Source organism: Tenrec ecaudatus, chromosome 13, assembly GCF_050624435.1.
Source record: "Tenrec ecaudatus isolate mTenEca1 chromosome 13, mTenEca1.hap1, whole genome shotgun sequence".
NCBI lineage: Eukaryota > Metazoa > Chordata > Mammalia > Afrosoricida > Tenrecidae > Tenrec > Tenrec ecaudatus.
In genome coordinates this window covers 9,170,062-9,193,045 of record NC_134542.1, presented here as the reverse complement: position 1 = coordinate 9,193,045, position 22,984 = coordinate 9,170,062, and the positions used below count along the sequence as shown (strand labels likewise).

The window sequence follows — 22,984 nt, the reverse complement described above, 5'->3', positions numbered from 1 at the left end:
GGGCCTCAGCGTCGTGATGAATTACTTCATGTCATTGATCCTGGCAGCTGTCTTCCAGAGCCCACTTGCTCTGTAGCCAGACGTTCCATATTGCAGATAAATTTCCTTGCTTATTTGGGGAGCTACGGTTTGCATGTAATTCATCTGGTGAGTTCCATGGAAAATATGCTGCTTGTGAAAATAAATGATTAAAATCCCCAAATCAAGCATCTTCTATTTGGCCTTGATTAGAACATAAAGCAGAAGCCAGACACCCATTTTATTTTGCTTCGTTGGCAGCAGGCATCCGGATGGAAACTAGGGAACTGCTGATTGGAAAGCTTGGAACAAAGCAAAACGCTGAATTGATTCCCAACCTTTGTAAGGTGTGGAGAGAAGAACATTAATAAGTGTTTCCATACCCGGACCATAGACTGATGTCAATGCTTCCCCTGCTCAGTATCATGCCCTCCACAAGTTACAGTTTTCCCTTGGAGCATTTTTCTTTCGGATCCTCACGGTATGTAGGCTGTTCTAGAGCCTTGGAGACTGACTGAAGCCCTGAAACGAGTGCTCTCAGATACTCTTTAAATCTGAACCCCCAAATATCCCGATTGTAAGAAAAACAAAGAAGAAATGTGGTTTACACAACAATAGACGTGACTGATGACTACAAAGAAGTGGGAACACTGAGAAGGGAGAGATGGGGGGTGAGAAGACAAAAGAAATAGAGGGTTTAACATGGAAAAAATAAGTAACTGATTCATTCATTCATTCCTTCATTAAAAATGCTTCGATGGGAAAAAAATGACTTCTCGATTCCTTACCCTCAGCTTGAAATATTGACTCAAGTGACTAAAAAGGGAAGAAAAGTAAAAGTGAAGTGGACTTGGGAGTCATTAATGACATACAAGTTCATTTCAAACATAAAACAAGAAAGCAAAAGATCTATCTGTTCCCATCAAGATATAAGGCAAGAAGAGCCAATGGGGTCACCCTACTCTGTCACACGGGGTCCTATGAGTCAACGATCGATTGGGTGGGGTCTAACAACAGAGGGTAGAAGAGATCATCTAGACATAAAATCTGAGGGAGCGCCTGAGAATTTGATGTGCATTTTTAAAGTATATATAAATGCTTTTCATTGAACCCAGGCGACACAAGAACACTTGGAACCCAGTCACTTAAACAAAGGTCTGCCTTTCTGGGAACACAGAGTGCCATTTCCACAGAATATTCAAGGGGAATTGCTGTTTGTTAAATTCGTGCCTACTGGCTGGGTCTGGTTCCTCTATTACTCGTGACTCAGGTAGCTAAAAGAGCATATGCCCGAGGCTGATAGCTCCTAATTTTACTTTCCCATTAGTCTTCAATCTTTGATTAGTCTTGCTTTTCATTCACTCATTGCACATGGATACATTTATTTAAATCGAATCCAATTTAGAAACCTACAGATCTCTTAAACATGACATCCAAGACTTGACACCTTCGCGACTTCCTGTCATTCATTCTCCAAGCTTAAATGTTAAATTCAAAATAGCAGCAGTGATGAGAGTCCTGCTTTTTCCTTCCAAAGGACCTTCAGATTTCATAACCCAGGCGAGAAAGAACAGAAGGGTCCATTAGGGAATTTTTAAGAGCCTTTCTTCCTAAAGTCAGATGAAAGGCTCGGTAGGATGGAGTGGTTGTAAAGTGGTCTCCAACCAGGTTCTACCGGAGTCCACCATCAGCAAGACTCCGGGAGACCAGCCTTGGCCTCTCCATTACTGACATCTTTGTACTTATTTGCTGCAGTATTCTAATCCATCAAGAAAAGGAATGCCCCTCCAATTCCATCTCTTTCTCAAATTCCCTGAAAACAAATCAACAAGCTACCTGATCGCACCAGTAAGCAAGTCTTCTACTTTCATACTTTAGAATTCCATTTCAGCCTTCTAGTAGTTATTTCCTTCTGGCACATCAAAGAGAAAAGAAGCTTTGATCACATGGATGCTTTGATGTGGAAATGATGGATGAGCGGGGATGAGAGCACAGCTCTACTCTGACACAGTCAGTGTCACCATGAGTCAAAATTGGTTTGATGGCCACTGATGGGCAAAGGAACCTGTCCCACATCTTCCTCAAGTGACCTTGGTCGGGAACAGAGATGATAAACCAAGGACCACTTTTTTTCCACCTTGGTCAGGTAAGAGGATCAATACCTATACATCCTTATCAAGAGGCCCCGATTCTTTGACTGCTTGAAACACTCAGATTACTCTGGGTCTACATTTTGCATGAGGAGTCCTGATAGGGTAGTGGTTATGAGTGGGCTGTCAACCTCAAGGTCCACAGTTTGAAACCACTAGGTGCTCCATGGGAGAAAGATGGGGCTTTCTACTCCTGTAAAGAATTACCGTCCCAGAAACCCACAGGGACAGTTCTACCCTGTACTTGGAATCGACTCGAGGGCACTGGTTGCTATCCTTTGGGGTTAGCAGTCCCTGGTTGGTTAAAGGGTCAACTACTACATAAAGGGTGGTGGCTCAAATCTACCAAGCGGTCCCTCAGAAGGAAATTGTGGCCAGTTGTTGTGGTTGTTGTCGGGTGTGCTGTTGGGTCAGCTATAACTCACAGCAACCCTATCTATGTACAAGCAACACCCATTACACTGTCCTGCGCCATCCTCATGATCAGTGCTGGCTGAGACTTTTGTGGCGGCCACCATGTCAGCCCATCTCCTGGAAGAGCTTCTCTTTCACTGACCTTCACTGTACCAAGAAGGCAGGCCTTCTTTGGGGAATGCTGCTTCCTGATGACATGGCCAAAGCAGATGAGGCAGAGTCTCACCGCCCTCATTTCTAAGGAGTCTTCTGGCTAGAATTTCTCCAACACAGATTTATTCACTTCTCTGAATGCCCATGGTATAGTTACTATTCTTCACCAACGCCATAATGCAAAGGAAACAACTCATCTTCAATCTTCGATTTTCACTGTCCAGTGGAGACGTCTTATCACGTCATGAAAACCTGTTGCATTCATGCTTACTGCTTCCATCATTGTACTCTCAAACAAAAGGCAGCTTATATTGAATACATGTATTTGTCTTGAATAATTAGAATATAACCACTCTAGTAATTTCCAGAAGAAACTTATCAGAATAGCTTACAGAGCTGGCAGAAGAATCGATAAACTCATAAGCAAGAGCATGGCATGCTTTCAAATGTTTTTCTATTGATAATAATCACATGAAACGTTTCCATTCTTCTGGTAATTAAATCCTCCGCTGTTGAGATTTTTTTAAATCTGTAGCAGACTTCCGAATATAAGGGTAGTAGCAATACAACACTGCTCATCCCTTCCTTTCAAGAGTGTTCTGGTTAGTGTTATCACATATTGACCATTTATAGTTCATTTTGCTGCTTATCAACACAGTTCTGGTTCGTTGACAGCTTTCAGAGAGAAGGCTGGGTTTTGAATCTCTGTTGGGAGACAAGGAAAAGCAGGTGGAATGCCCTAGAGTCCCCAGATCACTGCCACATGGCGGAGATGAAGAAAATATCTGGGTGACAGGCTCTGGCTGGGACGTTGTTTGGTTAGGACAGGTCCACACAGATGTTGGAAAAATGTTACACTCAAGTTTCTCCTGAAGGTTGACTCACTCGTGTCTGCCACACCTGAGTAGGTGGGGAGAACTAACTGCTAGCCTCAGCTTTCTAATTCTGATTTAGAGGTTCTGGTCAGAAAGGAAAACAAAGAAACAAGATGGTATGCGCTGGTTTGAAACCCCACCTTCTCAAAGGTTGCATAACTGGACTTTCATGATGGAATGGGGTTCAAGGTCAATATGGCTTCTCAAGGCTTTGGGGGGGCTGCTTGAGAATCAAATAGGCCTTATTTGATATCGCATCAGTCTTCAAGCTTGGCTCAGAGGCCATCTGCCTTCCATGTTTCTTAATTGGTGAGAAATGCAAAACAACCTTTAGCCTTGATTGGGGGGCAGGTCTCATCTCCTTAAGCCCATGTCCCTGCTCCTGCACCCCACAACCCCAGGACACACCTGTGTTCTAGAATGATCTCCTATCCACTTCCCTACTGAAAGCAAACCTTGACTAAACTAAGATAGCCCAGTTTTAATGATATATAACACCTTAATGTGTTACTGGGTTGTTGGAAGTGTTTTTAGGAACATTTGCATTTAGATAGGAAATCGTGTTTTTATTACATAGGAATTAAATTCAAGTAACAGGTTCCAGGCTTCCTGCCAGGGAAATTTGGGATGAAGGGGCCTCCCTAAACACCCTTGACTCTAAAGCACATACATACCCCCTGCTCGCTGCCATCTGCCCAACACAGCATGTACAATGGGGTTGTATCCTTGTGGCATGACCTTTATTTTCAAAGTTTTGCCTTTAAAAAGAAATTTCAGTTCTTCAGCAAAGGCCCTCAAAATAAAAATTCAAATCATTTCAACGAACCCCTCCCACCGCTGTTAGTGTTGGTGAAGAATATTGAAAAGATCGTGGGCTGCCAGAAGAGCAAGCAAGTCTGTCTTGGAAGAAATACAGGCAGACCGCTCCTTAGAAGCAAGCCTGGGGAGACTTCTTATCAGGAAAGGCCAGAGTCTGGGGAAGGCCCCCAGGCTGTCACTGAAAAAGAGAAGGCCCCTCAATTGCAGCCGTTGGCTCAAAAGATCAGAACAACTGTGTGCAGGGTGCAGTACCAGGTAGAGAGAGCTCCGTTCTCGTGGTGGACACGGGACTGCTATAACTGAAAGTCAACTGGACAGCCCCTAACAATAACACGTCAGCGGTTTCGCAGATGCTGCTCTGAGCATTTCCTCTGTTCATATGCTTTGTTTTCGCCCAGTTTCCTGCCCAAATATAGTGACTGTGTAAAAGCAGGATATGTCCATGGCAGTTCCAAGGTCCTACATAATTGATGGCCTTGGACTCCTAAACAGGTCTGGAACGTTCCACACAGACTCTGCCGATGCCCTGCAAGATGTCAGGCCAGTCTCTTCTTTGTCTTTCCCTCCACACATTATGCCCGCTGTACTTATCACATAGCCTCCTCCCTCTGAGGTTTGAGACACGCTGGGAACACTCTGCCCAGAAACGGTGTGGAAACCAGCCACAGTCCTAGAGGAGAAAGTGGATTGCCCTCATGGCTGTGGCCTCAGAGGGCCTGTGGTCACCTGGCCCCATTTAGCCATTACTGAACAGCTGTGGTGTGCCTTTGAGAGCTTTTGGGTCCCTTCTAGGGCCGGCTTCTCTCCGCCTTATTGAACATGAGAATACTCCACTGAACCGCAGATTTCTCATTAAACTAGACACTCTCAGTCATGGTGAACTTAGGGAGCACCCCTGCCTGCATCTTAGGCTCCAAGTGCCCATTAAGAAAGGAAGCTGAGGACAGACTGAGCCTTCTGCTGCCGATAAGGAGAAGACAAGCAGGTTTAGCCCAAGTGTCTTGGGATTATTCTAGGACAAGAAGGAAAAGCTGATCTGAAAGAAGAAACCCTTACATTAACTCTCTCTGGCAAATGTGGGGTTATCACCCAATGCACCAACCAAGGACCTTCTGCCTTGGGTTAGAAGTTATCCAAACAAGGCTTCTGAACCCCAAGCCCTGGTGGTGTGGTGGTTAAGTACTAGGTTGTCAACCCAGAGGTTGGTGGTTCGTGCCAACCCTGTACTCTGTGGGAGGAAAATGTGGCAGTCCACTTCTGTACAGATTTTTGTTGACCTTAGGGGCTGTCGAGTCACCGTGGACTCACAGTGATCCTATTTACACCCGAAACAAACACTGCTCAGACCTGGAACCCATTGTTATAGCTAGTGTCCATCCATCTCCTGAGGGTCTTCTTATTATTCACTGATGTTCGACTCTGACGAGCATTCTGTGTTCACCAGGGGTTGGTCCCTCTTGATAACAGGTCCAAAGTACCGTATATCCTCGTGTATAAGCTGAGTTTTTCAGCACAATTTTTATGTCGTTTTGTGATAAAATTCGGTGCCTCGGTTGATATTTGGGTCCACTCATACTCGAGTATATACGGTAAGTGAGACAGGGTTTTGCCATCCTTGCTTCAAAGGAGCATTCTAACTATACTTCTTCCAAGACAGATTTGTGCATTCGCTGGGCAATCTACGGCATTCTTGGTGTGTTAGTCTGGGTACTCTAGAGAAACACATCCACAGAAGCTCATGTATAAGAGAGAGTTTTATATAAAGGTTAAATGCACATCAAGGAAACATCCCAACCCAGTGCTGCCCAAGGCCACAAGTCCAACATTAGCCCATATGTCTGACGCCAATCCACAAAGTCCTCCTCCATCTCACAAAACGCATGCAATGATGCCAACTACAGGAGGGAAGCCGAATCAGTGAATGTGTATGCATCTCAGCACTGGCAGGGGTCTCCACAGGCTGCTCCAGCACCCAGGGCTGCATTAGGGTAGGTCCATGTGGCTTCTCCTGTCTTGTAGGAAGTAAGCCTTGCCAGCTAAAGCAGGGAACTGGCTAAGGCAGCTGCACCCTGGCCCGACCATCACAAAGCAAGAGACCCGAGAACTAGAAAGACGAGGCTCACCGAGCCATTTATCCCTCTGCCCTTCAATTAACCCCACATGTGTTTATCGGCCAGGTTGGCACAATTAACTACCTCACTCAGTGTTCCTCACCCACCCCATAATTCCGGTGTATCTATTCTTCGTCTTCCCTACTCACTAGCCAGATTGCACACATAAATGAAGTGATTAAAAATACTGTGGATTGGATCGGGCACCCTTTAGTCCTTAAAGTGACATTATGGCTTCTTAACACTTTAAAGAGGTTTGTGGTTTTTTTGCAACCAATTTGCACAGTACAATGAGAGTTGGCTTTTTGTAGCTGCTTTCCCGGGTGTTGAGTATAAATCCAAGTAAACCTAGTCCTTGACAACGCCCGCTTCCTTTCTGCTAACTCTGATGCTTGTGATCAGGCCAGCTGTCAGGATTGTCGTTGCCTTTGTGTTGAAGTGAAATCCATACGGAAGGCTGTAGCTTTTGTTCTTCATCAGGAGGACTTTCAGGTTGACGTCTCCATCAGCGAGCAAGACTGTGTCATCTGCACAGCACGGGCTATTAAAGAATCGCCTCCCCGTCCTGTGCCTTTGTTCTTCATCATGCAGTCCAGCTCTGAGGAAAAGCTTTTGGCATAAAGAGGGCAACCTTGGAAACCTCTGTCCTATAGGGTCAAGATGAGTGTGAGAGCAACAGGTTAGGTTGTGTTGGGGGGAAAGGGGCTGGAGAAGGAACCATGATGTCAACCCTGCTTTAGAAGTGTGTTAGGGCAGCGGTTCTCACCCTTCCTCGTGCCGCCACCCTTTCATACAGTTCCTCATGTGGTGGTGACCCCCAACCATCAAATTATTATCGTGGCTACTTCGTCACTGTCATTTTGCTACTGTTATGAATTGTCATGTAAGTATCTGGTATGCAGATGTATTTTCATTGTTACAAATTGAACATGATTAAACATAAAGCATAGTGATCAATCAAAAACCAACATGTAATTATATACTATGAAATATTTGTGTTTTCTGATGGTCTTAGGCGACCCCTGCGAAAAGGTCGTTCAAGCCCCCCAAAGGGGTCACGACCCACAGGCTGAAAACCACTGGTGTTAAGGCCTGGTGCACCGTCTTTACTCAGAGGACACACCCATCCAAGTAGAAGGGATGCTGTAAAAACCCGTCACCTCAAGAAGGGAAGGAGGGGGTTGGTGTGAGTGATCATCGGATTCTTCCTCATCATTGGGTGTCCCAAAGAGAGGAAATGCCAATTCCATTTAGTGGGTCCTCCATGAAGCAGTAAAAAATCAAAATTATTTAAAATCTCAACCCTTGAGCGCCCATCTGCCACACTGTGTGTGACTCAAAGGACTCAGAGACTAGCACGCAGGCTTTGCTGACTGCGTGTTGTTTGTTGTTGTTGTTGTTGCGGCTGTTAGTGCCATCGAGTCCATTGGAACCCACGGCAACCCTGGTCACAGCAGAACCAAACGCTGCCCAGTCTCCGCGCCGCCCTCACGGGCGCTCATCTTCCTGAGCCCATTGCTGCAGCCACTGTGTCCGCCCGTCCGTCTCCTCGAGAACCTTCCTCCTTTCACTCTCCCTCCACTTTACCAGACAGGATCTCTTCCTCCGGGACTGTTCGCTCCCGAGGACATGTCCAGAGTGTATGTCGAAGGATCTTGCCCACCCTTGCCCCCATCCCTGGCACTCTGCACAGACAATTACGGTACCCCGCCAGATGTGGCTCCTTGGCAGACATTTTCTCTCCCGTGAACACAGCAAGCCTGCCACCTCAAGGAAGACAATGGAGTGCCTTTGTGGAAGGACATCAAATTCTCTGCGCTTTAAAAGAAAAATTACGTTAGTGAATGTGTATCTGTCTAAGAGTTTGACAGGTTGCCTCCCGGTATGTAAGTATTCGTCTGGCATGATTGGAGGGGATGTTGACAGAAGTGGGGCTTTGAAACATATTGACTAAAGAAATGTGTGTCAATGCGTGGAAGCTCTGAATCTCTCGATGATGCAATGTTTCCCATACGACCAACGTGTGATGTTACAGAACTGCTGTGGGTTGCTGAGAAGCTGGCGCAGACGTGTCCTTATACCGTCTCCACTCTTACCAGTTTGCTTGACTCTACAGCTGCAGCCAGTGTGTCTCTTGAGTGACTTCCAACCTAGAGATTCTTCTTCCACCTCTACCTCTGATGGCATCTGTGGTGATTCATCATGTTTTCACTGACTAATCTGCAGAACTTGATCGCAGGGCCACTTCTACTCAGCACAGCACTCAAGCCCCCACAGTCCAGGAAGGTGGCAGGCCACCCGTCTGTCAGTTACAAAACTACTCACGAGTCAAAGACTCAGTACACGGTGGACCGATGGGCTGTAGGGTAGCCAAGGGTAAACCAGGCCTGAGCCATTGCAGATTCTGCACTGCAAGCAACCTTTAAGAGCCTATGATTGGTAGAATGGTAAAGTATTTCCAAGGAAGAAAAGCCTCCATTTTCTGAAGAGGTTAGAATACAATCACGCTTTGCTCTTTTTCTAAGTACACATCGGTTATGCTGAATTTTTCTTTCTACACTTCAGCCACAACAATACACTGGGAGAGAATGAACACAGAATGAGTATGAAAACCTGCCTGTTTACTTCCAAACTGAACATGAAAGTGATCTGTAAACACAAAGACCACGTCACCCTTTTCACTCTATGGAACAGTTTCAGGTTTTTGATTATCGGAGTTTTTTTTGATTTTTGGTTTTCAGTGTTTTGTTGTTTTTGTTTTTTCATTAAAAGTGTGTTCTTAATGTGCTTGACACAATGCATTTATGTATGGATTGTGATAAGAGATGCAGGAGCCCCCAATAAGATGATTATAAAAAGAAAAAAAGTGTGTTCTTGTTTATTAGCATTCCATGGGTTTATTGCCAGCTTAAAATGAACTAATATGCCTATCTTTTAATTCCTCTATTTAATTTAATATGGCGGCAAGCCACAGCTACAGTCCAGTAAGCAAATCTCCCTGGAGTCCTTGATAACTTATAAGAACGCAAAGGGGGGTGGCCAACAAGGAGCCCTGGTGGCGCAGGGCTTACACGCTGCACTACTAACTTCAAGGTCAGCAGTTGGAAACCACCAGCCGCTCTGCGAGAGAAAGATGAGGCTTTCGCCTCTCATAAAGAGTTACCATCTCAGGGGCACAGGGCAGTTCTGCTATGTCCTATGGGGTCATTCTGAGTTAGAACTGACTCGATGGTACCGAGGGTGGGGTCAAGTCAATCAATTTTGTAAATGAAATTATCTCCACTGCCATACTCAGTGGCAACCCTTCCAGGTGAGCTTATAAGGAGCGAGCTTGGCAGACAGAGTACCAGGAGAGGCCAGTGGCTGAGCTACTTTGGGACAGCAGGCCAGTAACCAAGAACCAGTGGCTGACTCCCTGCGTCCCCCACAGGTATCGGCGTGGGCCGGCTGCCTGGGGTTTCCAATGGCGGCCTTTTCAGAAGCAAATCCCCAAGGCTTTCCTCTGAGGCCCAGGGCCCAGGCAGCCTGTCAGTGAGGAACAGAGCACAGTCATGCTCTTCATCACCCATGGACTCCAAAACGCACCGCCGGCTCCAACTCACGGCAACCCTCTAGGCACGGTCTAACCGGCCCTGTGGCGTTTATGGGAGCAGAGAGCCTCATCTTTCTCCTGAGGAACAGCTGGTAGGTTTGAGCTTCTGGCCTTACAGTTAGCAGCACAACACACAACCTGCCACCCCACCAGGGCTCCTTCCCAGGACTACAGACAGATGTGAAGGTCCCCGAAAATGCTGACTGCCCTCATAGCAACCACCACCAGGAAGGACTGGACATAGTGCCACAGATTAACTCTCATACCTTGGCCAACCTGCTGCCTTGTCTCCTAGGCCCCGGTTTCCTGAGGGTTAAAAATAAAATCAGAGCAGAGCCCTTTGAAAGCCCCTGTCCACACTAAATCCTAAAACCCTGAAAACTTCACGGTGATTGAATCCTCCCTCTGATGAATCTGAAATGCTGCCTCCCACCAAGGTCTTGCCCGCTATTTGCCACTGTGTTTGCTCTCCTTGGGAACATCCATTTATAATTGTTTTGTTAAATCATTTATAACAAATGACTGGAATAGGCTGGCCTATTTTCGTGCGGGCCCCGATGCGCTGTTCGATAACACAAAAGGCCACGCTGGCCTTTGGATTGCATCAATAGCCAGGATGATCATTCAAACACAAATCAATGGCATTCCGGATGGCCTCGTTCCTGGCATGTTAAGAGAGCAGAGAGGCCGCTGGACTGCACTGAGGTTTATGAGCTCGCCGCTGATGTGTTTCTCATCATGACTAGTCTATTTTTATTGTCCATAAAAGCACTTCCTCCCTTGGAGGTCCGCGGTGCACATTCTCCAAGTAAAATCCATGGGAGAGATCACGCTCCCTTTATTAGCAAATAAATCTCTGTCAGACTCCTCCTTTCTGCCATCTAATCCAAAGCATCGACTTCTTCCCCAGCTCAAAACTTTTTAATGAGCCCCGTCCATAAGCTACTTAGTGGGTCAAGAAAAAAGTTTGCCCTCTCCACTAATAGGACACTTGCTTAGAATAAAATAGACTCCTCTCTCCATTGCCACTGACAACTGGGTCACCAGATACCCCCCACGCCTTGCTGAGTCCCACCCCTTGCTTCAGGGAGAAATTTCTCTCTGGTGCTCACAGGACGGGGTGAGCTGACCCCACCCCATCAATAGAACTGTGACAAAGCTTCTCTCGCTGTATGCTGACCCCCAGCAGCTCTCCTGCAGAGGGAAAGTGGATGCTGGGGGTGTCAACTGGCTTTCCTTTGAGTCCTTGTGGACTCCCTTGTCTGCCCTGCATGACATTTCTTTGTCCCCCACAAGCCTCCTGGGTCACTGCAGCTCTCCAAGTTCCCTGCCGCACTTCCCTGATCGCCTCTGTGTTTGCTGGAATGGAGATGGAAGAACCTTCTCTGAGAAGGGATGAAGGATGTGACATCCCCACTCTTCACTCCTCACACCTGGCCACCCTGCAGAGGGCAGCCATGGCCCCAAGTCAACAGGAGGGTGGGCTCAATGGCTCTGCTGCCTCAAATTATTCTGACAGATTTCTTTTTGTAACGATAGTGAAATGACGCTCTGGGGCGCACTCTCTGAGATGGAAAATCAGAGAAACGGTTCCAGCTCATTGGAAAACCGCCAGCATGCCATTTACTCCTCATGCTCCACAGTCCTCCCATAGATTGGGAGGTCGGGGGTGGGGGGATGGGGCTTCAAAACTGAGTGGAGAAATGGGATGAACACAGCATGGAATTTTCACTTGAACTTTGTGAAGATACACCTCGCTCGAATACCCCAGAGCTGGTTCCCCACAACGCTTTTGTTTCTGTTGGGGCTTTGTGCCATCCAGTTCCTGCTGGGTCTGTCGCTCAGCTTCTCTTGGGTATCAAGCACCATGCTCAGCAAGGTTACACTGGACACAGACTAAACAAGACCTGGGTGCTAATCTCAGGGAGTGCACCACCCCAGACTCCCCTGGGCAGTGTTCAGGGATCCCTGCGGCTGTGATGGTTAAAGTTCAGTGTCAGCGTGGCTGGACCATCCTTTTCAGTGCTGGCAGATAAGGTGCAACCACACTTCATTTTGTGATCTGATCTGAGCAGCCAATCGTTTGGAAGATGAGTTTCCTTGGGGGAGTGGCTTGCATCCAATACACCTGGGTCTTCTGGGACAGCTCACCCTCTCTGCATCCTGCACTCAGCACATCATCCTCTGACTGTAAAATTACTCCTTCAACTTGGGGTGGGGAGGATCATCAAGCTCTAAGCAGACAAAGTTCTATGGCATTTACCTTGGCTCTAGATAAGCTTAAGATTTGAGCTAGCAAGGAGTCTGGTGCAGGTACCCTGACACAGAGTTGCCAGCAGGGCCTGCCCAGTTGAATTTTGGAACTCATAGCACTGCCGGGGGGGGGGGGGCGGTCAGAACAGAACTTCTCACGGGTTTCCCTCCTCTTTATGGAAACAGATCACGCTTTCTCCTTCGAAGTTGCGGATGGGTTTGAACCAATGACGCTTCAGTTACTAGCCAAGCCCATAGCCAGTCATGCCACTTGGGTCTCTCCTTGGCACTTACCTGCCGTTAAATGAAAGACCACCTTGGTGATAAAGTTCAAGAGAGAAATGATGGTCAAGAGCCAGGGTTGTGTGGGGGGTGTGGCTTGTTCATAAAACGAAGGAACATCAGAAGCAAACCTTGCAGCCAAAAATGTTTTCCAAACTCCAGCGGTCCTTCATAGCGCTACAGTAACTATGCTACAAGATCTCTCCAGGATGGGGCACGCCGGGCCATTCTGGCCAAGCCCCCATCAACTTGGAATTGTGAAAGATCCTCTAACCAGAGTGCATCTGACAGAAGAGCAATGGGCTCCATTACCGAAGAAGAACAGCGTGGAAATCACAGAACTGCTTTTATGTGGACGGATGATCTAATCAAAAGATTTAAAAACTATGAGGGCAATAAAAGTAAATTGTTCCAACATGCTTGTGTTTGCCTGAAGCTCTGGAGGGATTCCGACACTGGCTGGGAGGTTGGCCTCCATCATGTCTCACTGTAAAAAGGAAGCAACATGATCACAATCAGCTTCGAACGCTGGCAAATGACTCCTGCAACAGCATGTTAACAAGAACGAAAACAAGTGAATCTCTTTTCTGCTGTGCTACAACTCCAAGCATCTTTCCATCGCTGCAGGACTGCAGGATTTCTCTCCAAGATCACCATGTGATGGGTCTTGAAAGAACCCAGTCATTCCAACTTAAACATTTTCTGAGATATCATCAAGGGGTAGATAGACTGGCTCTAAGGATACCATTGGCCACGATTTCTTGAAATCCACTTAGAGGGCAAGGATGATAGAAGATAGATAAATAGATAGATAGATAGATAGATAGATAGATAGATAGATAGATAGATAGACAGATAGATAGATACCATCAATCAAGTCGATTCCAACACTTGCTGACCTTCTGTTACCCAAGTTCTGCATCATCCTCACAATTACCAGCAAAATCGGGTCCATCATTTTGGCTACTGAGCCAATCCATTGCACAAAGGGGCTCTCTTACCCTTGTGGACTCTACTTCATCAAGCATGATGTAACAACTCCTGTGAGTAATCCCTCCCGATGACAAAGCCAAAGCAAACGAGTGAGACCTGGGTGCTTTTGTGAACCCAGGTTTTCACTGGCTCATCTCTGGAAGTAGATCGCCTGGCCTTTCTTCCTCATCAGTCTCAGCCTGGCAACTGTGGCTGCTGTTGGTTGCCTTCCAGTCAATGATAACTTGTGGCACATGGTGCAACCTCATAAAACCCTGCCCCACCCCCATGCAACCCCCACAATCACTGCTGTGTCTGGGTCCTTCATCGTAGCCCTGCTGGAGGGCCTCCCAAGCTGGAGAGGGCATGAGGGTCACACTCCAGGACTAGAGAAAAACAAACCTAACTCATAGCCATCGAGTCAATTCCAACTCCTAGTCTTTTCTGGGGCAGACAGCCTCAGCTCCTTCCCTTGGCGTGGCTGGCGAGTTCACACTACAGACTTTGCAGCTGGCAGCTCAATGTGTAACCCATTACAGCATCAGGCTTCTTAGGAAAGTATTCTGTGGTGATCTGTGGGGCTTTTGTTCACTAATTTGGAAGTAGATATCAAGAACTCTCTGCTTGTTGTTGTTGGGTGATAAATGGCCCTGTGTTCAACAGAATGGGACACTGCCAGTCGTATAGTATCTGTACAATTTCTGTTATGTTTGAGCCCATTGCTGGAGCCACTGTGTCAATACATCTTGTGGAGAATTGTCCTCTTTTGTTTTTTTATTGGCTGCTCCTCTACATTTAACAAGTTTGAGGTCCTTTCCCAGGGGCTAGTCTCTCCTGATGACATGTCCAATGTACCAGAGAAGAAGTCTCACCATCCTTGCGTCTTAGGAGCATTCTGGCTATAGCTCTTCCAGGACACATTTGTTGGCTCTTCTGGCAGTCCGTGGCACTTTCAATAGTCTTCACCAACACCACAATTCAGATACATCGATTTTTCTTCAGTCTTCCTTATTCAATGTGTAACATTCACACACAAACGAGGCGATTGAAAATAGCCTGGCTTTAAAGAGGCACACCTTAATCGCCAAAGGTAAGTATTCCAATGACTGAATTTCTACACTCAGGAGCGCCCCCTTCTGGGGCTGGCCTGTGGCCATAGAGAGAGCAGGTATGACCTCCAGGGCACTTCAGCTCCTGCAAAGAAGCCGTCAACCAGAATGAAGAGGCTCTTCCTCTGAAAAGATCTTCTAAAATTGGCATGGATTCTTCACCCAGACTTCTTCATCGTTCTTCCCCATAAAAAACAAAGTAGCTTCGGCAAGGTTTGTCAGGTTACCAACCATGTGCTAATTTCCTCTATGGCAGCAGCTCTCCACCTGTGGGTTGCGACCCCTATGGGGGATGGGGGGTCGAACGACCCTTTCACAGGGGTCACCCAATTCATAACAGTACCAAAATGACAGTGATGAAGTAGCCACGAAAATAATTTTATGGTTTGGGGGGATACTACAACATGAGGAACTGTATGAAAGGGTCACGGCATTAGGAGGCTGAGAACCACGGCTCTATTCTTGCCTTTTCAATGAGTCAGTCTGAGGCCACTAGACAGGGCCTGCCAGCTGAGCTCCCAAGCAGGTGAGTCCCACATGCCACGTTGCACCCAGGCTGTTGCACTGGCTTATGGATGAAAGAAGGGGCATCCATTATGGGGGTAGGTGAGTGTTGGTGTCAAATTTACTCAGATCTGCCCCAGAGCATTTCTCAGGGAGCCCTGCTGATGAAGTGGGCTTCCATCCAGGAGGCCAGGAGTTCAAACCCACCAGCTTCCCATTCCTTGTCCAGGACTTTTTCTTTTAGTTAAGAAGGCACCTAAGGCATCAGTGACTTAATTTTCTTTTTCCAATTTTACCTTTTGCCAAGGTATCTGAGCCTAACATTCTTCCTTCGGAGTGATAAGAATGAATTGGCATGGTAGTGTTGGGGGTGCGGGTAGGGAGATTCTTAAGCTCACTTGGAAGTCCTGACATTCTGGATCTTGAATAGCTGATTTTTCTCACACTCTCCTAATTCCTCTCTTTGGGAACCTTCTTATAAATTCTCCACCTGCTTCCTTATCTTTTATTTAATCTCTCTTTTTTTAAAACTCATTTTATTAGGAAGTCCTACAACTCTTAACACAATCCATACATCCATCCGTTGTATCAAGCACATTTGTACATTTGTTATCATCATCATTCTCAAAACATTTCCTTTCTACTTGAGCCCTTGGTATCAGCTCCTCATATTTCGTCCACCCTCCCTTCCTCGTGAACCTTTGATAATTTATAAATTATTATTATTCTGTCACGTCTTTTACTGTCTGACGTCTGTTCATCCCCCAAGGAGGGGGTTATATGTAGATCATTGTGATAAGTTCCCCCTTTCTCCTCCACCCTCCCCTTGCCCTCCTGGTATTGCTAATCTCATTATTGGTCCTGAGGAGTTTATCTGTCCTGGATTCCCTTTGTTTCTAGCTACCTGTACCTGCGTACATGCTCTGGTCTAGCTGGATTTGTAAGGTAGAATTGGGATCACGATAGTGGGGTGGGGAGGAAGCATTAAAGAACTAGAGGCAATATGTATGTTTCATTGTTGCTACACTGCACCCTGAGTGGCTGGGCTCCTCCCCGCCACCCTTCTGTAAGGGGATGTCCAGTTATTTCATCTCTTATCCTGCTTTTTATCCCATCTTAGGCTTGACTAGCAAAAGCCCTTATGGGCTACTTGTGGAGCTGCTAAGCACAAGGTCAGCAGTTTGAACACACTAGCCACTGCATGGAGAAAGTCTTGGAAAACTGCAGGGGCAGTTTTACCCTATCCTATAGGGTCGCTATGAGTTGGAATTGACTCAGAGGCAGCGAGTACTGTCTTTTCATTCGGTCTGGCCACTGCAACCAATTATCAAACCCAGCTGAATGTGGAGTGCCGTGGACAGTGTCAGAAAAGGTCAGCAGGTTGGAAGGTGGAGGCATGTCTGATCTCTACATCATGGGAATAATAAGTTGTTTTTTTTTAATAAGTTTGACGCTCCCTTCCCCTATGTCAACAGAATAAGTCAGACACTGCCCCACACCCTTCTTTTTTATACAATTTTGTTATTCAGTGGGAATTAATACATAGATCATGTCATTCCATAGTTCAATCATGTCAAGCAGGGTTGTATAATTGCTACCACAGTCAGTTTATAAGCTTTTTTCTTCTTCCTGGACTCCCTGACATCATCTCCCTTTTACCCCTCCCACCACCCCCACCCCAAAACGCTTATTCTACTTTCTGTAGCTATAGGTTCGTCAATCCTGGGTTTCTTATACACAGAAGAGCAGAAGAACATATAGCACAACTTCACGAGGGTGATCCCAATGACATAACACTTCTGAAATTAAACCCTAATGTGAACAACAAGAACAAAACAAAAATTCAGGAAATGTTCAAAACTAGATCAGGTCCAGTCTGTGTCAGAGGGGGATCAACTGTCAACATTTTAACTGTCCAAAACAGGTTTATCCCTTTGCTCTTCTGTGCCCCTCTCTCCAATGCACTCTGTGCCCCGTGCCTTTCTTACAACTAAAAACCCCACAGACGCCCCCTATGAATCTGGGTCAACACGATGGCAGCAGATTTGATGTTCACTCCTGACTATAAGTTGGCATTGACTTGACGGCAGTGAGGTGAGGGGATCACAGAAAAACTCAAAGCACCCTTTCCCCTTTCCCCCTATAGAACACATGTTATCAGGAGAGTCTGGGCCCTGGGGAAGCACATCCCACTCAGTAAAGCAAAGGGTCACAGAAAGACAGGAAGGGCTTCAACCGGACAGAGTGGCTCTGTGGTTACAGCCATGGGTCCAAGCATGACAACAACTGTGAAAGGGACACAAGACCAGATGGTGTTTCGCTGTATTGCACCTGGGCTTCCTATGAATTAGGTCTGATGTGACAGCACCTACTAACACAGCACAACAGCACAGAAGATACTGATAAATGAGGTTCTCTCAGAAGAAAGAAGAGGCTGGTCCAAGTTGGCAGAAAAATCGAACAAAGGGCAGGTTTGGCAGCATAAAAGAAATCTCTTCTCTCAGCTCCTGGATTCACCCACTCACCAGTCCCTGCCTCCCAGAGAAGGGGTTCAGCTTAGGCTTTAATTGTCATCCAGGTTCCTTTCAAAAACTTGAGCAGACCGTATCATTCCCACCACCTTCTTGAGTCCCACACCACAGTTGGCCCTTCGCAGGGTCTCCTCTGTCAACTAAATGGTATATTTAAGCAACTGGAATATTATACTCAAGACATGCGAGTCGAGAGTCTTCCAAGATGACATAGAATCACTGCTTAAAAGATTCATCCAAGTTCTTGTTATCAGTAAGCTCTGTACTTTTCACGTATCAATGGTACACCACTCTTAGAGAATGTGCTAGAACCAGGACAAGACAATCTCCTCAAAGAAGGTGTAGCTATCTTACCGGGAGAAGCTATCAATTGCCAGTGAGGTAGACCTCGAATGGTACAAACACTTTGCACACACTGCTAACCAGAAGATTGGTGGGTCAACCCCACCCAGGGGTGCTGTGAGAAACTCCTGGCACTCAACTTCTGTAAAGATGATAGCCAAGAAAACCCTAGAAACCCCAAACGAAGCTCACAGCCACAGAGTTGGTTCTGACTCAGAGCCGCAGCCCTACAGGACAGGGTAGAACTGCTCCTGCGGATTTCCAGGACTGGAGTAGAGAGGAGGGAGTAGAAAGCCTCGTCTTTCTCCCAAGGAGCGACGGATGATTTCTAACTGCTGACCAACGAATAACCACCACTGCCAGGGCTCCTTAGACAGAGCAGTTCTATTCTGTGTACATGGGGTCACCAAAAGTCAGAATGGATTTGGTGACCACAGATGTAGTTGAGTTTGCTTTGGTCAAGCCCAACACATGGCAACGTGTGTGACAGTATAAAACTGAGCAGCACAGGGTTTTCGATGGCTGGTGTTTTCGGAAATGGAATGTCAAATATTTCTTCCAAGTGGACTCAAGCCTCCAACCTTCCGGTTGCCATAAACCAAGAATGGTAGTCATTGCCTCAAGTCACCCAATGCCACCGAGTGGATTCCAACAAGACATCCAGAGACTAATCGTTTACAGACAGCCTCCTCTAGTGGCCCAACACTTAACCCATGAAACATCAGCACTGCTTTGCACCATATTAGTCTAAAATGAATCGTGCTCTGGTTTCGGGGGGTGGTGTCTTTGGGGATTCACTCTGACTCAAAACTGGCTCTCCTGGAAATATGTGTCAAACTGGTGAGGGGAAAATGGAAGCAAGTGTGCAGGAATGTTAAACTGGAAGTGGTGAGAAGAATGGGCACTCCCAATGGGGCGTTCCCCTTGTAAAATAGAGGTGTCTCTCTCAGAACCCATCTGCCCAAACCTGTTTCCAAAAAAATCTTCCCTTGAAGGATGGAGGTTGGCCCAAATCACCACTAGGTTCTATTCATAACCACCTCCATGTCACTAAAACCCAGAAGACAAGAAGGGAGGGCAGAAAGTTGTTCTCAGCACCCACCTTCCACCATCCTCCTGAAAATGGGGGTCCTCCAGAGCAGGGATGATGCCAACACCCCAAATGAAACACACAATGAGTTTCCCTTCCCATCCCTGTCTTCCTCCCACTCTCCTGCTGCATCTGCAATTTTGAGGCCAGCTCTAGAGAGGTGCTAAGTCTGAAAGGAATTTGTTATTTGTTGGCAATAGTTCCAGAACCTGTAAGTCAATGACAAGCAACTGCCCTTTCTTCCATTTCTCCTTTCTACAACTACATACAATGATGCCTGGCCAACCTCTGGTGTGTACCAAAGCAGGACGTTCTTAAAAATTCTCAAAACTCACTGCCACTGAATCGCTTTCAACTCAGAGTGACCCAATCGCACAAGGAAGAACGCTCCCATGGGATTCTGAGCCTGTATCTCTTCATAGCAGTAGGAAGCCTCAACTTTCTCCGGCACAGCAGCGGGTGATTTTAAATAACTTGCCTTGCAGTTCCAGTCCAATGTGTAACCACTAAGCCACCAGTTTTCAATATTTAAAACAATATGATATTTAAATGCTTATGGATGATACAGGGATAACGAGGATGATGCTTCCTTAAAGAACTGCAAATACAAACACTTTAATATTCTGCAATTTCTCTACTTGGTACATACTTTAAAGAAATGAAGAACAAAACACAGACATATGCACACCCAGATTTATTGCAGCAATTTTTATAATAACAAAGAGATGGCCACAATCAAAAGCCTTGCCTGTAGAGGAACGGGGCAGCCAACACTGGCACAGTCACAGAATGGAATGCCATGCATCCGTAAACAACTACGAGCCGTCCAGCACCTTAGGACGCGGACAAAACGAGGGAAGGTTATGCCCAGCACAGCTAGTCAACCATCATCCTAGATGAAAACAAAGCAAAAACGAGCTTCACAGTAAAGGAACAGCCTTTAATAACTATCAAGACGCCAGGACGGGGCAGGGCTTGGGGGAGGACAGGGCAGGAAGGGAAGGAGGGGGCAGGTGGGGTAGAACATAATAGAGCCACGGCTACAGAGGCTCACTGGGTGCTGGTCGCTGATTTGAGCAGAGGGGTTCAGTAACCACACAGGACATCTTCTTCTTCGCATGTGTTACATGCCACAAACACAACAACTAGATATAAACGAAGCCAAGTTAACCCAGAGAGCGAGAGAGGGCGGGTTCACAGCCTTTAAAGCCTCCACACACAGGTCTGAAAGCTTGAGGAGGGAAAGGCAACGTGAAAGTGACTTGTCTTCTTTTGTGGCATGCAAATTAGTTTGGAAAAAATCAGAGTTTATGGAAAGTTAGCGCTGAAAGATCATGGTCTTTTTTAAAATCATTTTATTGAGGGCCTGTACAATCCATCCATCCATCCATCCATTGTGTCGAGCACATTTATACAGATGTTGCCATCGTCATTCTCAAAACATTTGCTTTCTACTTGAGCCCTTGGCATCAGCTCCTCATTTTTCCCCCTTCCTTGTTGCTCCCTCCCTCTTGATAATTTATAAATTATTATTATTTTGTCATGTCTTATACCATCCAACGTCTCCTTTCACCCACTTTTTTGTTGTCTGTCCCCCAGGGAGGGGTTATATGGAGATCCTTGTGATCGGTTCCCCCTTTTGACTCCACCCTCCCGGTATCGCCACTCTCACCAATGGTCCTGAGGGGCTCATCTGTCCCGGATGATCATGGACTTTTTCCACAAGCTTTTTGGGGACCCTGGAACAACAGCAGTTTAAACGGCCTGGGCCCACTTGCCAGCAGACAGCTGTTTCCTGAGGGCATTACAGTGTACTCAGGAGTCGCGAGTATCCCCTTAAACTATCATCCCTGTCTCCGCATGAGCCCTTCGTCTCCGTGAGGCCTGACTCAGAGACAAGCGGCTCCCATGGCATGATTAATGGCGTTTTAAACAGATGCTCAGCACACCGGCTCTCACATGAGCAACAACAGAAAAAACACCTGCCTAGGACTGGGGTGCTGGGGAAGGCTATGACCTGCCAGAAGAACGCACATCTGTCTTGGAAGAAGTACAACCAGAATGCTCCTTAGAAGTAAGGACGGTGAGACTTTGTCTCCCTGGCTTTGGACGCGTGGTCGAGAGACCAGTACCCGGCAAAGGGCATCGTGCTTGGTAAAGTAGAGGAGCAGCGAAGAACAAGACCCTCAATGCGACAAACTGGCATAATGGCCACCACACTGGGCTCATTACAGTGATCACAGATGGTGAGGAGGGCGCAGGGCCGGGCAGTGTTTTGTTCAATGGTACGGTGGGGATGCTATACGGTGGGGATGCTATACGGTGGGGATGCTATACGGTGAGGATGCTATATGGTGGGGATGCTATACGGTGAGGATGCTATACGGTGAGGATGCTATGTGTCAGAGCCAACATGAGGGCGTCTAACAACAGATCATCAATGGGCGTGTGCTGCTCAAATCCGTGTTGTTCACAGGCCAATTGTAAATTACACATGGGTTTTCAATCCCACAGGAGCACGACACTCCTAAGCTCAGCTTGTTCAGGTGTCGGCTGGATAAAGGTACACATGCCTGTGTACACATGTTGTCTAAATGAGTGGCCAGGCTCCGACTTACCTCTGATGGCTTCGTGGTGCATTTGCCTTTCCCGGAGCACTCCACCTCATTTGCAGGGCTTCCCCCGGGGACACAGGTGCTGAGCTTCACCACCAGGGTTAGGCGCAGGGCCTCGATTCTCTTAGTCACAGAATCGTTCACAAAACCTACAGAAAACACGGTGATCGGAAACGTGAAGTAACAGTTTACCAGCCATCTTCCAAAAGAAGTACAGCATTTAGGGACTAAGCAGCACTCAAATCTGGGAGGCACAACAAAAAGCACTCGAGCAAAGGAATACTATTGGTGTCCATTTGGATCGAAGGCCATAAAATAGGCCAGTCTTCCCAAGCGGCTGGGGGAACATCCCAGGCCCAGAGAAAGGATTCCAGAGTCTTCTGCCATCATCTTGTCGCCTTTCGCTTTGCCTCTGCCCTTGCCTGCTACCTCTCAGTTCTATCCTTGGACACATATCTGAGGGTCCGATTTCTCTGCTTTTGAACCGCATCATCTCCTGCATCCTCCAACTCGTCCTTGCCCTGCCTGCTTGGATAGCTACACGCACTGGACACGGCAGCCAGCCTGCCCGCCTCTCTGTTCCCTCACAAGTGGGCATCCCCAAAATAGGATGTGAACTTGAACAAAGTTAAGTTTATTGATATCTCTTTTAATACATCTGTGTGTGTGTGTGTGTGTGGCTTGTTTAAGAAACCTCACATGCCCATCTCAATGAAGCAGCCTCCCATGCTTTCCTCTGAAAGTCTTAGGTTTCACATTTAGCTCTTTAAGCCACTTTATCATTTAGTTTTGTATATAGCATGAAGCAGGGCTCACATAATATAGGAGACATATTTTATGTTCCAGTTTTGATGATTATCACAAGATTGGCAGTTCAGACTTGCCAGCCACTCCATGGGAGAAAAAAAAAAAAAAGAAGAAGCTTTCTGCTCCCGTGAACATTTGTAGCATGGAGACCATAAGGAGTAGTTCGCTGCTCTCTAGTGTTGCTGAGACCCAACTGACTTGACAGCACTGGTGCATCTTACCTGATAAGCGAAAGTCCGTTTAGGTCATGTGGTTTTAACTATCTAACACAACTGGACCAATCGGTTGTTTAATATTGATTGTGATACCATTGGTATGTCTTGGTGATTACCAAATGCTCTTTATGC

General features: G+C 46.7%; 1 protein-coding gene across 1 annotated transcript in view; it reads right to left on the bottom strand.

Moving 5' to 3' along the window:
* Positions 1-22,984, bottom strand: part of DNER (delta/notch like EGF repeat containing) — a 188,906-nt gene that overhangs the window by 110,885 nt on the left and 55,037 nt on the right. Inside the window, exon 4 of the mRNA XM_075530190.1 lies at positions 21,834-21,979. Within this exon, the coding sequence (XP_075386305.1) occupies positions 21,834-21,979 (146 nt within the window). The remainder of the gene's footprint in view (positions 1-21,833; positions 21,980-22,984) is intronic.